Source organism: Lagenorhynchus albirostris, chromosome 2, assembly GCF_949774975.1.
Source record: "Lagenorhynchus albirostris chromosome 2, mLagAlb1.1, whole genome shotgun sequence".
Taxonomy (NCBI): domain Eukaryota; kingdom Metazoa; phylum Chordata; class Mammalia; order Artiodactyla; family Delphinidae; genus Lagenorhynchus; species Lagenorhynchus albirostris.
The window spans coordinates 23,073,170-23,090,398 of NC_083096.1; the positions used below are offsets into that span (position 1 = coordinate 23,073,170).

The 17,229-nt window shown below is 40.3% G+C and overlaps 1 protein-coding gene across 2 annotated transcripts in view; it reads right to left on the bottom strand.

The window, feature by feature from the left end:
- The window catches only part of LIN9 (lin-9 DREAM MuvB core complex component), a 109,365-nt gene extending 92,397 nt beyond the window's left edge, over positions 1-16,968 (bottom strand). For both annotated transcript variants that reach the window (XM_060142063.1, XM_060142062.1), the window contains exons 1-4: positions 16,890-16,968; positions 9,951-9,983; positions 8,440-8,534; positions 6,813-6,917 (exon numbers count right to left, since the gene is read on the bottom strand). In XM_060142063.1, the coding sequence (XP_059998046.1) occupies positions 6,813-6,917; positions 8,440-8,534; positions 9,951-9,983; positions 16,890-16,968 (312 nt within the window). The remainder of the gene's footprint in view (positions 1-6,812; positions 6,918-8,439; positions 8,535-9,950; positions 9,984-16,889) is intronic.
- Between the last annotated feature and the right edge of the window lie 261 nt (positions 16,969-17,229).

The window sequence follows — 17,229 nt, forward strand, 5'->3', positions numbered from 1 at the left end:
CACAGGAAATATCAAGGTCATTACACAAACATCAGCCCCACAGAACCCCTAAAGCCCAGATCCTGAAGAAGCAAAAGAGGAGATAAACTGCCTCAAAAGGGATATTGGTTATGTATACTCCCTGCAAGAGTACATCACAGGGCTTGTTTCCACTGATGATGACAAGAGATGCTACAACAGTACTTTAAGTTTTCAATATAATGGAAAATAAACCAAAAAAAAAAAAAACCCATTATCGGGACTTCCTCGGTGGTGCAGTGTTTAAGAATCCACCTGCCAATGTAGGTGACACAGGTTTGAACCCTGCTCCAGGAAGAGCCCACATGCAGCAGAGCAACTATGCCAGTGCACCACAACTACTGAGCCTGAGCTCTAGAGCCTGTGAGCCACAACTATTGAGCCTGAGTGCCACAACTACTGAAACCCATGCACCTAGAGCCCATGCCCAACAAGAGAAGCCACTACAATGAGAAGCCCGCACACCGCAACGAGAAGCCCACACACCACAACGAAGAGTAGCCCCTGCTCGCCGCCACTAGAGAAAGCCCATGCACAACAACAAAGACCCAACACAGCCAAAAATAAATAAATAGATAAATAAATAGATAGATAAATAAGTCATTATCTTTTCTATATATCAATGAGAACAAATCAAACAGAAGAAATATCCTGTTTATGACAGCAAAAATAACAAGAACAAAAAGTATTAAACACCTAGGAATACACTTAAGAAATGTGCAAGATTGACATGGAAAAAAATGTTAAAGTCTACTAAGGGGTACTAAGGCTTGAATAAGTAGAACTACAACCAGTTCTTGGATGGGTAGTACCAATGTTACACGTCATAACCCCAAAATTAATTTATAGTATTAGTTCAACATCAATGAAAATCCCAACAGAATTTTTTTCCTAGTCAAGTTGATTCTGAAGTTCATATGGAAAAATAAATGTTCAAGTATACTTAGGAAAATCTTAAAAAAGGATAAGTAATAATGTTATATCAGAAATTAAAACACAATATAAAGTCACATTAAAACAATTTGAAGGACTTCTCTGGTGGCGCAGTGGTTAAGAGTCCTCCTGCCAATGCAGGGGACATGGGTTCAATCCCTGGTCTGGGAAGATTCCACATGCCGTGGGAACAACTAAGCCCGTGCGCCACAACTACTGAGCCTGCGCTCTAGAGCCCACAAGCCAAAACTACTGAGCCCATGTGCCACAACTACTGAAGCCCGTGTGCCCTAGAGCCCATGCTCTGCAACGAGAAGCTACCACAATGAGAAGTCCACATGTCGCAATGAAGAATAGCCCCCGCTCACCACAACTAGTGGAAAGCCCATGCGCAGCAACGAAGACCCAATGTGGCCAAAAAATAAATTTAAAAAAAAAGTTGACACAAGCACATACAGAGACATGCTAGACATAAAGAGATAGAAAGTCTAGAAATAGGGGTTCCCCTGGTGGCTCAGTGGTTAAGAATCCGCCTGCCAATGCAGGGAACATGGGTTCGATCCCTGGTCCAGGAAGATCCCACATGCCACAGAGCAACTAAGCCCATGCCACAACTACTGAGCCCACGTGCCACAACTACTGAAGCCCTCGTGCTCTAGGGCCCATGTACCACAACTACCAAAGCCTGTGCTCTGCAACAAGCCACCGCAAGGAGAAGCTCACACACCAAAATGAAGAGTAGCCCCCACTAGTAGCCGCAACTAGAAAAAGCCTGCGTGCAGCAACAAAGACCCAACGCGACCATAAAATAACAAACAAACAAAAACTTAAAGAAAAAAAAGAAAGTAACTTGGTCTTCCGCATTTGAATTCTTAAAAAAAAAAAGTCTAGAAATAATCCCAAATATATAGAGGAATACAGCTTGTCATGCAGCAGCATTATAAACCAATGTATAAAAGATGGATTGGGGCTTCCCTGGTGGCGCAGTGGTTGAGAGTCCACCTGCCGATGCAGGGGACATGGGTTCGTGCCCCGGTCGGGGAAGATCCCACATGCCGCGGAGCGGCTGGGCCCGTGAGCCATGGCCGCTGAGCCTGCACGTCCGGAGCCTGTGCTCCGCAACGGGAGAGGCCACAACAGTGAAAGGCCCGTGTACCGCAAAAAAAAAAAAAAAGAAGGATTGTTCAGTAAATGTTACCCAGGACAAATAAGTAGTCCTCTAGGAAAAAAATTCAGTTGCCGTCTTACCTCATTCTTTACTCCAAAATAAATTCCAGATGGATTGAAGATTTAAACATATTTTTTAAAAAATGAAATAAGAAATATAGAGGGAATTCTAAAACTATAAATGTTAGACTAGGGAAGGTCTTTCTAATCATAAAATCAAAAAGTCATTAAAAGGAAACACAGCTATATTTGACCCTTAGAATTTTTTTCAGTCCTCTATGGTGAAAAATATAGAAACAAAGCACAAGACAAACTACAAACTGTGAAAAAAATTATAACCAGTATGAACAGCCAAAGGGCTAATATTCTTAATATATATAAAATTCTTACAGACTAACAAGAAAATGACCAACAATCTAATAAAAAACGGGAGAAAGACAAACAGTTTTGAGCTAAGGAAAGAAAGTTTGTAAACATATATGAAAAGTATCTCACCGTCACTCATAGATGACATGCCAACTAAAACAAGTGAGATGCTATTATGAGATTAGCAAAAATCTAGATGTTTAGTTATATACTGAGTTAGCAAGCATTAGGTAAAATAGGCACTGTGACATATTACTGGTTGAAAGTATAAGCCAGTACAATTTCTTTGGAGAATAATTTGGCACTACTTTAAAAACTTTAAATGTGCATATCCTGTGATCCAGCAATTCCACATTTGAGCCATCTGCCCTAGAAAAACACTTGCAAATTTATACAAATATGTTTGGGATGTTCACTACAGCATTGTTTGTAATAATGAAAACTTAGAAACCACTTGAATGCCAATAAAATAAATAAATTATGGTATAAGACTGACTACTACAAAACAGTAAAAAGAAATGAAATATTGAAGCGTGTCTAACTAAATCAGTCAGCATGGCCAGATCTCAAAAACAGACTTTTGATTTCACTGCAGGGGGCCTGGGTTTGATCCCTGGTCAGGAAACTAAGACCCCTGCAAGCCGTGAGGCAAAAAACCCCAAAAGAACAAACAAACCAAAACAAAACAAAACAAAAAAAACACTTTTGAGTGAAAAAATAAAGAATGATGCCTGATACAATATCATGAAAATAATACTACTAATGTAATTTTAAAACTACATACACCAAACAATACCATATATTTTCTATGAATACATATATAAAGGTTTAGAAGTATTAAAAAGATCTAAAAGGATAATCAAACTACAGTGGTTGGTTACCAGTGGAAGAGGGAAGCAGGTCTGGAGGGTGGGTGAAGGTCAAAATTAACTTTTTATTTTTTAGTATAAAACTTTACTTAGGAAAAATTGTAGATTTATAGAAAAGTTGCAAAGATAATACAGAGGTTCCACGTGCCCTGCATCCAGCTTTCCCTAATGTTAACGTCTTATATAACCATGGTTTGTCAAAACCAAGAAATTAACATTCGTATAATACTATTAACTAAACCACAGACTTTACTTGGATTTCTCCAGTTTTTCCATTAATGTCCTTTTTTTGTCCCAGAATCCAATTCAGGATACCACATTGTACTTAGAAAATTAACTTTTTAATGTAAAAAAAAATTATATGTCATGAGTCATTTAGCATAAATAATAACCAAATTATTATAAAGTATTATTATCAGAAAGAGTGCTATTTTTATTCCTACTGAGTTATTGACCCAAATTCTAAAATAGCATATTGGTGGCTCATTGCATATAAAACTGTATTAAAGATTCCTCTGTTGAGTATGAGGAAATATATTCAATCTGTTAGTGGAAATATAAATTATTACAACTTTTATAAATAGGTTATTAAGTAGTATCTTTCAAAGCTTAAGTGTAAATACCCTTGTAGCAATTACACTTCTAAGGGTTTATTCAACAAATGGAAAATGGACAGTGACTGCTACTGATTTATTTTAAGATGATGAAAATGTCCTAAAATTGGTTGTGGTGATAGTTGCACACCTCTGTGCATATATTAAAACGACTGAATTGTATGCTTTAAATAGGTAAATTGTATGCTATGTTAACTGTATCTCAATAAAGCTACAACAAAAAAGCAGACCTCTGAAGACAGGCTGCCTGCCATTTAGTATCGGCTTTCACTTATTAGCTTTGTGATCTTGAACAAGAAACTTCTCTGTGGACTTCCCTGGTGGCGCAGTGGTTAAGAATCTACCTGCCAATGCAGGAGACATGGGTTCGAGCCCTGGTCCGGGAATATCCCACATGCCATGGAGCAACTAAGCCCGTGCGCCACAGCTACTGAGCCTGCACTCTAGAGCCCGAGAGCCACAACTACTGAGCCCACGTGCTACAACGACTGAAGCCCACAGGCCTACAGCCCATGCTCTGCCACAACAGAAGCCACCACAGTGAGAAGCCTGCGCACCACAATATAGAGTAGCCCCCGCTCACTGCAACTAGAGAAAGAAAGCCCACACACGGCAGCGAAGACCCAGTGCAGCCAAAAATAAATACATTAAAACAAAAAACACCTTCTCTGTGTCTGTTTTCTCACCTGAAAAATGGGAAATAAGAAAATAGTAACCTAACTCATGGGGGGTTTGAAGATTAAATCAAAGTAATACATATGAAGTGCTTAGAACAGGATCTGGCACATGCTAAGTACTGAATAAACGTTGTTTTTTAATAATTTTCCAGCTCTGAATAGTGCTCTTTAAACAAACACACAGATAGAATACACCAAATTTGAGGCTGTGACTAGGAGAGTAAGAGAACAACGCACATCATGTAACTGAAGATTGAAAGAACTAGGCATGTTAAGACTAGAAAAGAGAAAACTCAGAGGATATAAAAATTTTTCACATAGTTAAAGAAGTCTCATATCATGTCTGTCCTACGTTATATTTGTTCTCTATTGCTCACAAGTAGAAAGGCCTTTGTGAAATAGTCCCAGAAGGAATGATATGCGCCTGGGGAGGAGGGCTTTGGATAGACTTAGGGAAGGATGGTTTCATAGTCACAAAGATCAGAGTTTTCTGTATGTTTGAAAATTTTCCTAGTAAATAGTTGGAGGGAAAAAAAAGAACTTAAAAAAAAATCCACGGGCTTCCCTGGTGGCGCAGTGGTTGAGAGTCCGCCTGCCGATGCAGGGGACACGTGTTTGGGCCCCGGTCTGGGAAGATCCCACATGCCACGGAGCGGCTGGGCCCGTGAGCCATGGCCGCTGAGCCTGCCCATCCGGAGCCTGTGCTCCACAACGGGAGAGGCCACAACAGTGAGAGGCCCGCATACCGCCAAAAAAAAAAAAAAAAAAATCCACACCTCTGGAAATTTAAAAAATCTAAACAGCGTTAAAGCATCCAAATTATCCTAATAACACAGCTCTTCTAAAATCAATACAAGAAATAGTTGTTGACTATTCTTGTATTCATTCAACCTTGTAACCGACATCTACTGAGCCAAGCAATGCACACTGTGTGTTAGTTTCAACTGGGTCAAATTTTTAAATTGAATTTTAGATGCTTATGCACACTTGTCCTTGATGCTAAAAAGTTCAGGGGCTTCCCTGGTGGCGCAGTGGTTGAGAGTCCACCTGCCGATGCGGGGGACACGGGTTCGTGCCCCGGTCCGGGAAGATCCCAAGTGCCGCGGAGCGGCTGGGCCCGTGAGCCATGGCCGCCGAGCCTGCACGTCCAGAGCCTGTGCTCCGCAATGGGAGAGGCCACAGCAGTGAGAGGCCCACATACCGCAAAAAACAAAAAAACAAACAAACAAAAAGTTCATATATTTTTGTTCATTTTACAGAGAACGAACATATTTTACTATTTGAAATGATTATAAAGGTATGTAAAAGTTCTTTGGGTTTTTTTTTGTTTTTGTTTTTGTTTTTGGTAAGGGCATATTGCTGGTAATACCTTTAATTAATTTGATGCCAAATCCTTGGTTGAGAAAATTACCTCTACTGTGATACATCCTACTGGAAAATGTTATAACACTTTTGAAAAAAAAATGAATGGGAAGTAGGGAATAACTATATCAAAAATTATACATTGCATAGGAGAAAATTATTGTATTCTTAAGGTTAATATTTCCTTACCTAATTTTCATTCATTGCTTTGATTCTTACATGTCCACTATAATTTTTCTTTAAAAGATGTCAAAAATGAAAAAGGAGATATGATTTCATGCTCTATATTTTCCTCTTTTGGATAAGGGAAGTCTTCAACATACTTCACTCAATGACAAAGTAAAATGAGTTTTCCCCTCTGATTTCCATGCAAACGCCAAGCTGATTCCAATTTGCCAAATCCATTTGCTGAATGTCCACTATCTCCATGCTTAAAAAAAGAGTGTGCATGGGAATTCCCTGGCGATCCAGTGGTTAGGACTCCATGCTTCCACTGCAGGGGGCACAAAATCCTGGTTCAATCCCTGGTCGGGGAACTAAAATCCCACATGCCTTGTGGTGCAGCCAAAAACAAAAAAAAGAAGAAGAGTGTGCATCTTTAAGACTGAGGACTGGCTTTCTACACTGGCTTAAAGTCCATCAATAAAATAATGCCCTGTTTTAGGTAATTAAAATAGGAGCTGAGCTGAAGTACTGATTTAAAGAACTTGTTACTCAAAATGTCATAGAACAATAAATATAAACTTTATTATACTGAGCGATTGCTCACTTCCTTTCAATGAAGCAAAATTTTAGCACACACATACCTGTGGAACCATTGCCACCCTCTGATTTCTTTTAGGTGACCTTGTATTTATTTGTCTGTCATCTTCATCAGAAAAGAGCCGACTTCGTTTCGAATTTCTGAAAGGCTATGATAGAAATTTTTTTATTTAATGAAAAGGCCAAACACCTGCCATTTTTGTTCCAAAACACAATTCTATACTTCGAAAATACAGCTAACTCCGAATTAGCAGCAGTATTGAAGGATGAAGAACGGGTAATAAAAAGCACACAAATAATTTCAGATTTTAGAAAGTAGAAAGATACATATGTAGGTAATTTGTTTAGAAATGAAACACCTAGCTGTTAATTAAAACTAGAACCCAAGTCTTCTTCGTATAGTACACTGGCAGTCTTGAATGTTGAAGATAGGAAAATTAAGCTCTGGAAATTCTAGTTCTCATTATGTTGGTGCTTGGATTAATACCAACCAGTTGGGTGTTTCACCTGATAGGTCTATTGGATAGGGCTGGGTTGGGACAAAGTTACTAGATCACTTTAGAGAGTAAATCTAAATGTATATAATATTATACTAGATCTGCTGTCAAAAACTGTTGACAAATTTCCATTTGCAAATAAAAATACAAGATACCTATAACAGATACTTAATAAGTGCATGCAGAACTAAAAAATTTTAAGCATCCAAAGTACATCACACACTTAAGGATTTATAATATGAAAAATTTTACAGTCCATCCTAGGTTCAGAGGCTTAATAGGGAAGAACAACAGAAATAATATCCCAATAGCACCCACATCATTTTTCAAATCCTTCTCCCACCCTTCAAGACAGTTCCATGCTTACTTAGAACTGAAGCCGGTGCAGCGGGCTAGCAACGTATGGGAAGCATCCAACTGGGTCAAGGCTAGAGGTATGGACCGGTGAAATTAAACCCACTGAGAGTCTCAACACTGAAGAGCCCTGACAGGAAGTCCCTTCTACCCTGCTCCCCTCCTCTGACCATGGGCAGAGAGGAGGAAGAGAATGATGCTGACAGAAATGCTAACAGCGTGGAGAGTCCTGTACATTCACTGTGGCCAGCTGCCCAGGCTACTGACAGCTACTGTCTAACCTAGCTCCAGGCTTGTTTCATGATTGACCCCTAAAATTTCCTGGCTACCTGGCTGGGCAGGGGAGGAAGAGAGGCTCCGAAAATTGTTAGTCACGCCAATTATATGCTCATCTCTACTCCCCAGCCCTAAATGCATTTATCCTTGACTTACACAAGATTTCAGTACCCTACCACTTATTTATATATCTTTTTGTAGGGACCAGAGCCAGGTACAATCTTTTTATTTTAAAAAAATCTATTAAATTATTAAAAATCTATATTAAAAGTAAGATTTCGGGTTGCTGGAGTTTTTTGGGTTTGCCTACTTAAAGAAACTACAATTACTTAACAAATGCTTAATGATGAACAGATTATCACAGGCTATAGATTATTTATCTAGGTATGATCAAATACTGTTCAATGACACTTAATGACACAAATGCTTGGAGTTGGGGAAAACCCTTGGAAAATTTTTGTAGTGCTGTAAGAATGTGCACGTGACAATAATACAGACAATTTAGCTATCATATTCTAAAGAGTAAGAAAAACTAATTCCTTACCATTTCCACAGCAGAGCCTGTATTCCTGCCTTTCCAAACAGGTGTTTTTTGTAAAGAGCTGTACTTTTCATTCCATGTGTTAGATAAGCTTCCCTCTGTAATAAATAATTATTAATGATATTTAAGTTTAGTTCAACGGATTTCATACTATAAACATGGCCTTTTTAATAACAGCAATATATCTGAAATATTTACGAATACGGAAAAAATATACTGACCATAATAATTTTAGTTTATTACAAATAAAAAAAATCTTTTCTGTATTTTTTTGTCAAACTCGCTAAATAATCTGACAAGGCAATGCTACTTCAAAGTATTACATTTTCATATTAAAACATGTGTGGCTTATTTCATTTTGTTTTTCAATAATTCCTCTATTCTTACTTGCCAAGAACTACCTCAGTACAATCTGACTGAAAGCAGGCAAGGAAAAATGCGAAAAGCTCCTTTAACCTTGAATTTAGAACATATTTCTGCTTCAACGTGTAAAACACTTGATATCCAAAAATGAAATATGCAGGGGTTTTTCCCTTAATTCAAATAAACGTCTTCAGAGTTGTATGCAACCAGAAATAATCTGATCAAGTTACCGATTAAGCGTGTTATGAAAATAAAGAAGGCGAGTTTAATGTTTACAAAAAGGATATGTTTATTTAGAGAGAGATATAGAAAACTGGAATGAATATACACAAGATAGTTTTATTTCCTTCTAATTACCTGAAAGCATTTTCTAATTTTTGTATAAAAAATTTATATCACTTCTTTAAAAAGAGAAATGGCTTTAATATTGGGAGAAAAAAATTAGTGGAATACTTTTTCAGACATACATTTTAATAAGTACAAAAGGAAAGAGATGGGATGGGGTTGATCCTGCTAGGCAAATAAATTAGGGTAATCCTGGAAGATAAGTGTTCTCAAGCCAGAAGGACTTAATTTGGTAGATCACCAATCCAAAGTATAATACGGTAGCTTTAGAAACTGAAAGTACTAATGAACCTTTGAGAAGATCTACATTGGTTCCAAATTTACTTATGCAGTAGAATCTTGCTCAAGAGGTAAAATCTCAAAATAAATTATATTAAAAGGTTAGGTCTAACGTACTTACACAAAGAAACAGCAAGACCAAGGAACATGTCTAACTTTTTCTCAGAAAAAAATACTATCATTCTTTTATTTCAAGAGACTTGCATTACTACTTATAAGACAAGATTCTTAAAAAACAAACAATTATGTAAAAATACAGCTTAGCCCAGTTGTTTAATAAACGATTTAACTCTAGTAAGAAATGTCTGGAACATTTAGTTAGAAAGTTCTTTAATCAATAATTCTAGGGGGAGAAAACCAAGGGCAGATTCCCCATATGAACTTATTATCACCAGTGAAAACCAATATTTAAAAGCTATAATGAATCATAACTTAGAAAGAAAAGAGAAATACTATATCCAAATAAATTTAATGAAATAAATTCCTAGTTTGTGTCATACCTAAAAGAATCACGCTATGATTCTTACCTTTTAAACTGACAAGGGCTTTCGCTGAAGAGCCTACAATGAAAACAAATCAGTATTACTTCATAATCAAAGTGAGAGAAAAAAAACTTGGTTTAGGGTTAAAAGTGATCCATTTAGTTTTAGTAATGTTGAAGTGACAGTGGAATGTGCAATTAGAAATAACTAGTAGGGCTTCCCTGGTGGCACAGTGGTTGAGAATCCACCTGGCAATGTAGGGGACATGGGTTCGAGCCCTGGTCCGGGAAGATCCCACATGCCACGGAGCAACTAAGCCCGTGCGTCACAACTACTGAGCCTGTGCTCTAGAGCCCGCGAACCACAACTACTGAGCCCACGTGCTGCAACTACTGAAGCCCACGTGCCTAGAGCCCGTGCTCCGCAACAAGAGAAGCCACCACAATGAGAAGCTGCACACTGCAACGAAGAGTAGCCCCCGCTCGCCGCAATTAGAGAAAGCCCGTGCACAGCAACAAAGACCCAACACAGCCAAAAATAAATTAATTAAAATAAATAAATTTATTAAAAAAGAAAAAGAAATAACTAGTAGACAATTCAAGCTATTGACCAAAACTCAGACAATGTAAGGAAGAACTGGAGATATTTGGGAGTCTTGTTTGAAGCTGTGAGAACTGGAAACCTTCCCAAGACAGAAAAGTGTAGAAAGAGAGGTAAGAGGAAGAGTAGGGACAAAAGTGATTTGGGATTCTCATCCAGAAGTGTGCTGGAGAAGGAAAAGAGAAAGGGAATTGACATTTATTGAGGCAAAGATCAGAAGTGGTAATAGAGCGGAGAAAACAGAAAATGGAAATGATCCAGGGACTGTCATAGCAGACAATAAGTCCCCTGGAAGTCTAGAATGCAGGTATGTGCAACACTTAAAGATCCAAGCTGGATTAGGGAGCCGGAGGGGTTCACTGACTAAAACATCAGTGCATATTAGAATAACCAGGAAGCTCCCCATACATGCAGAAACTGTGCAATTAATAAAGGCCCTCAGGGAATTCTGTTGCAGGTACCCCTCAGGCCCATTTCGAGAAACACTGGGCTACAGGTTCTGATGTAAATAAAGGATTGGATCTATAGGTGAGGGGAAGTAGGAGAACTGATAGGGAAAGAAGTTTTTATGAGAGAGGGGGAGCACTAAATTGAAAATCTCAGAATTGCATAGGTATACTGCAAAGAAGTTCAAGTCATTTGAAAAATAATAAAGTATGATCTCTCTCACTTACATGTGACACCTTAAAAAAAGCAATAAAAGGGAATTCCCTGGCAGTCCAGTGGTTAGAACTCCACACTTTCACTGCCAAGGGCCTGGGTTCAATCCCTGGTCGGGAACTAAGATCCCACAAGCTGCGTGGCATGGCCAAAAAATAATAATAATAATAAATTTTTTTAATTAAAAAAACAAAAAACCCCCACCAAACTCACAGATACAGAGAACAAATTGGTGGTTGTCAGAGGCAGGGGGTGGGGGACAGGCAAAATAGGTGAAGGGGGTCAAAAGGTACAAACTTCCAGTTATAAGATAAATAAATTCTGGGGATGTAATGTAAAGCATGATAACTATAGTTAACAATACTGTATTATATATTTGAAAGTTGCTGAAAGAATACATCTTAAAAGTTTTCATCACAAGAAAACAAAATTGTAACTGTGTGATGATTAGTAGTTAGTAAGTAACTAAACTTACTGTGGCAATTGTTTTGCAACATATACAAATATCAAATCATTGTGCTGTACACCTAAAACTAATACAATGTTATATGTTAATTATATCTCAATAAAAGAAAATAAACTAATGGGAAAAAACCTTTCTATGCTTCAAAATAGAAATTATTCACATAATTATTAATGAGCAAAATCTCCCTCTTTAAATTTAAAAAACTGTTTAGAACACCTTTTTTTTCTTTTACTATAGTCAAATTATTATTTATCATTCCTCATTTTTAAATTTGTTTTATTTTAGAACCAGCTATTTCTCATCTCAGTTACTCTGACATCCGTTTATGTTTAAAAAAATATAATCTAAAACCAGGCAGTAGTGATGTTATTTGAAAGGTTAGCCTTTTACTTACATTGAGAAAAAACAGATTTGTAAGTGGCTTGTTAAAAATGTCTGTCAACATCTGTAAGGAGCCAGTCCAGTATGACATTACACAAAACACAAAAATAAATAAATAAAAGATGATCTCAGGGAATAAAGTAAGATAGAAGAACATGAACTAAGTACAAAAATCAGAGACGACAGATTAATTCTCCTTGGTTTTTAACAAAAGCAGCAATGATTTACAACTCACATAAATGGACAACAGGCGTTAAACGAGAAGAAACAGATAAAGTATCATGGTTCTGGCTATGAAACATTTTTATGTATCTCAGATCTCTAAACCTCAACTGACTTCTCTGCAAGGCAGTATGAGAGGCTTGTCGGACAACCCACCAACATCAAAGCCACTCTTGCTTTCCCCCTACTCTCCTGCCTAGATGTGGAGAATGGTTAACAGGACACGTTAACAGCTTCTGTATGGCAAAGTGAAGTTTAATGACCAAAGGCAGTAAAGTTGTTGGGGGAAAAGTGGGGGAGAGAGCCCATAAAGCCTTGCTAAGAAGCCTCAAAAAATACAACACAACTGGGAAAGCAGCAGTAGTAGACAGGGGACGACGTGTCAGTGTAGCTACCAAGAAAAACATGGTTCATTTGAGAAAAAGTGGTAACCATTCATTCATTCATTCAGTGAATATGTGTAGAGTGCTGCCTGCATCCTGGCCCCTGCTCTAGTCACTGCGGGTATGGACAGCACGCAAAACAGACAAAGTCCATGCTCCTGATGCTCTTTACATTCTAGCGAGGGGGAAATAGACACACACACATACCATGGGACAATAAGCACTACCGGAAAAAAAATAAAGCAGGATAATAAGGATAGGGAATGTGGGGTGGGAGTTGGTGGAGGGAAGACTATTTCTCTATAAGGTGCTCATGATTAGCTTCTCTGAAACGTGATATTTGAGCAGAGATCTGAAGGAAGAGGTGTGAGTTGTAAGGATATTCATTCCAGCTCCAAGAAGGCAGGGACTGTATCTTGCAGACTCTGACCTACCACCTTTAACCTTCTTCCCTTCTTGAGAGATAGTATAGCATAGTGGTTAAGAACACAGATGGAGACTAGCTGTGTTTGAATCTTGGCTCTGCCACTGTCTTACTGTGTTATCTTAAGCAAGTTACTTAACCTCTCTGTGCTACTTATTCTTCTTTTGTAAAATGGGGATTAAATGAGTTAGTATATGTAAAAGTGCTTAGAGAAAAATGCACATAGTACAGGACTAATTTTTAGACCATGCTTATTGTTTGTATTACTTTGATCAATCAAAAAAAAAAGATTAGGTTAAGAACATGTATTTTACAGGCAGGTGAATTCAATTAAGTTAGACTCCTGCTTTAACTGGGTATGTTCATTCATTCTACATATATTCACTGAATACCTACCACAGCACTATTCTAGGGACTGGGGTTAACTGAAGGAAAAGCTAGACAAGGCCTCTGTTCTCAGGGAAGTTTACACTGTAGTGGGAGGAGACATACAATAAACAAGTATATAAAATGACAGCTACACGGGTGGCAGCTGCTGTAAAGGAAATAACCAAGGGATCGCAGCGTGGGGAGTAACTAACTTTACACAGGGTGGGTAGGGAAGGCTTCTCTGAGGAGGTAACATGTGAAAAGGTCTAGCCATGAGAGGACAGGGGGGCAAAGCAATGAGTCAGGCTGGTAGAAACAGCAGGTAAAAAAGCCCCGAGGTAGAACATTTAGAATATTCTAGGAAGGGTGGGGGCATTATGTTTGGGAAGTCACTGGCAAGAGAACGGTGGTTATGAAAGAAAGAACAGAGAAGTAAGCCAGTTGTCATGCATGGAACTGGAACGCAAGCATGAAGAAAAACAGAAATGGCACCTTCTCTGGTGGGGCTTCTAACCAAAGCTAACCAAACAATCACAGTAACAAACATAAAGCTGCAACTGTGACAGCTGCCACTAAGAAATTACACAGTGGTGTGAAAAGATTTAATAAGAAGATGTATTATTTGTCAGGGAGGACAGAAGCTTAAAATGGGATCTAAAGGATAAGCAGCACTTAACTGGAAGTGAGAGGAAGGAAGAGCATTCCAGGTAGAGAGAACAGCATGTGCAAAAAAGAAAGCCTAGTGAGTATAGGGAATGAAAAAGGTCCAATTTAGTTCAAAGGGATAGAATGAGAGGAAGAGTGGTACAAAATGTAGCTGGAGAGGTGGGGAATGGCCAGACCACAAAGGGTCTTGTAGTTAGTAAAGTGTTTTCAGCAATAGGATGACATAACATACATTCTGAAAGGATCACTCTGGCTGTGTGTAGGTTGGGGGGGAGGGTTTGGATGGTGGATTGATGGGAGGCTGAAGCGATTAATGCAGAAGAGATGGTGACAGCTTGGACCAGGATGAAGGTGAGAAGTAGGTAAAACCGAGAGACATTTAGAAGGTAAAAGTTACAAGATTCAGTAAAGGCTTAATTATGGGAAGTGTGGAAGACCACCTCAATCTAGGTTTTAGATGACTGCACAGCGGAGCCATTCATTACGACCGGAACCACTGGAAGTATCTCTGTACTGCAGTAGGATTATGAGGTAGATCTTGAACCCATAAAGTCTGAGGGGCCTCTGAGGCATCTGAGAGAAGATGTGAAATGGGCAAGAGATATTAAGCACAGAAGCCCAGAGGAAAGATCTGGGCTGAAGATAGCCTCAGCTACCTCATTAGTAAGAGTACTTACCTCAACTGGAATGAGGATTAAATGAGCAAATGTATACAGTATGCTTTGCACAGCACCTGGTTCATAGTTAGTACTAAATAGATAGTAGCTTTTATTATTGTTAATGTTATACTGACTATTGGATAACTTACAAACTAGTCCCCTTGACTAAAACTGGCAAAGAGACATATCGCTACTTCTGGTATCAAACTGAAATCACTTCTGCTGCAGTTTCATTAACCATGCCTCTTACCCTACATTCAATTCCATATAAATTAAGCATTCATATATACCTGATTTATGGCACTGTGTGACAAACCAGGTAAAGCAATCCCTGCTTTCAACCAGCTGTGGTCAAGCTAAACAAGACATATATCGCACAAGCTAAGGTGCACGCCCACACACACCCTAGTGTACCAGAGATGTCACAAAGCAATATAAGTGATTATCTTATATAGCTTGAGAGTATAGTTGTAATTTGAACCCTAGTATGAGTCCCAAGTGCCTGCAAAGAACCAGAGTAAATCCTCAATAAAAGTTTAATGATAATGAGCAAATATTCTAAATGACAGTTATCTAGTGGGTGAGACTTCCAAGAGGTGATAAAACATCTTTACGACAAAGAGATCAAGGACTTCCAGATGACGAGCACACTGTGTTTAGCAGGCCCACCTTTATTTAGAAGCATCCTAAATCACAATCGACTGTATTCTCCAAATAAGAAACAATAAAATTCATTGGTGGTCTACGGCTATGCCTTATCCAATACAGTAGCCGCTAGACACACATGACTATTTAAACTTAAATTAACAAAAATCAAACGAAATTTAAAAGTCATTCTGGCCACATCTTAAGAGTTCCATAGCCACATATGGCTAAGTGGCTACCCTACTGGACATCGCAAAACACAACATTTCCATCACTGAGAAAGTTCTACTGGAATTCCGCGCTGGTCTAGAGCAAATTTAAAACACAAACTCTCTTAATACAACTTTTCACCAGTCTGGCAACTTGAACTTTCAACCTTACAGCACATTAAGAATATACGACCCCACAAGGAAAACAGAATTGGCTGTGTTCAGTTCTCACTTTAAAAGTGTCTTGCACAGATAAATTTAACAGTTGTTTCTATTACACTAAAAACTCTCACAAATGATATATATACATAAACCGAATAGTGAGTGTGCATCAGGACCCATCTGTAATTAACTGAAAGATGTGCCTTTATCTTTTATACTTTATATCAATACAATATTGTAAATTACAAAATTAAGTTCTATTGTGCTTAAACTACAGAATTAGTGCTTTTACTTACTAAACACAAGTGAGCATCCACGTCTGAGGTGGCAGAATGAGTAAACGTGGTTAAAGGAGGCAATGCACAGGGTGGGTGTCAGGAAGAGTACTGAATATGCCTGTGGTGATGGTCACATCCATGCGTAAAGGTACCCCCGTGATTCCTAAGACACATACGCAGAGAAGAAAGTCTGCGGGATGGGGGCTGCCTGAACACTTGTGTACCCAGTCTGGATTATCTCTGGAAAGGTCCACAGTCACCTGTGGTCCCAGGGGAAGGGGTCAGCCCTTTGACACGGAAATGCTTCCAGGGGTGGACACACCGGAGGAGGGAGGGGAGGGCAGTGATGATCATAAGTGCCTACAGCGGCAGGAACTGTCACAGGACAGGATCAGAGGCCGGGACAAGAAGGCGAGCTGTGACCACCCCCTCCCCAGCCCGAGCCCTTCCCGGCCCCCAAAAGCGAGTTACATAACCCCGCCAGGCGTCTCTCCGCGCCGGGCGAGCGGTGCAGGCGGGGAGGACAGCCCCCGCGGCCGGCGGTCGCTCTTCCCCCACCGCGGCCGGGGGCCCGAGCCGGGCCAGGAGAGCAGCCACCGCCTCCGCCCCGCCCGGGTTGGGCCCCCGGGCTTTCGGTTTCCGGCCCTGGCTCTCACACAACCCCACAAACCAATACACAGACACCATAACAAAGGCGGCGACGCGGCGGCAACACCGGGGTGGAAGGACTAGGGGACCACAGCGGGGCTGGCAGTCAGCCCACTTGCCCGGCAGAGGGCACGGCCGCCCGTCCCGGCCGGATGCAACCCGGGGACAGGCGGACGGCGGGAAGAGTGGGGGTGCTTTGAGGTGCTACTCACTCTCGTCAGGCAACTGGTCGAGCTCCGCCATCTTGAACGAGCCGCGCCGCTTTTTCAAAGGCTGCCCGCCGCGGTGCATTGTGGGGCGGAGACTGTCTTTGCGAGGGAGGTTCGAATGCGGAGCTCGCTGCCCGCGGTGCGGCGCACCGCGGCGCTACTCCCGCCGCTGCTGGCTGAGGCGGGCCCGGCTCCGCCCGCGCCTGCCCTGGGAGGGGGTGCAGCCGAGTGGGGCCGCGCCTCGCCCCTCCGCTCCCGCCCCCGGCCGGGCCGGAGGGAGGGGGAGGGAGGCCGCGCCGCCAGGCCCGTCTCGCGCCGCCCCTACCTGGGCCCGGCGCCGGAG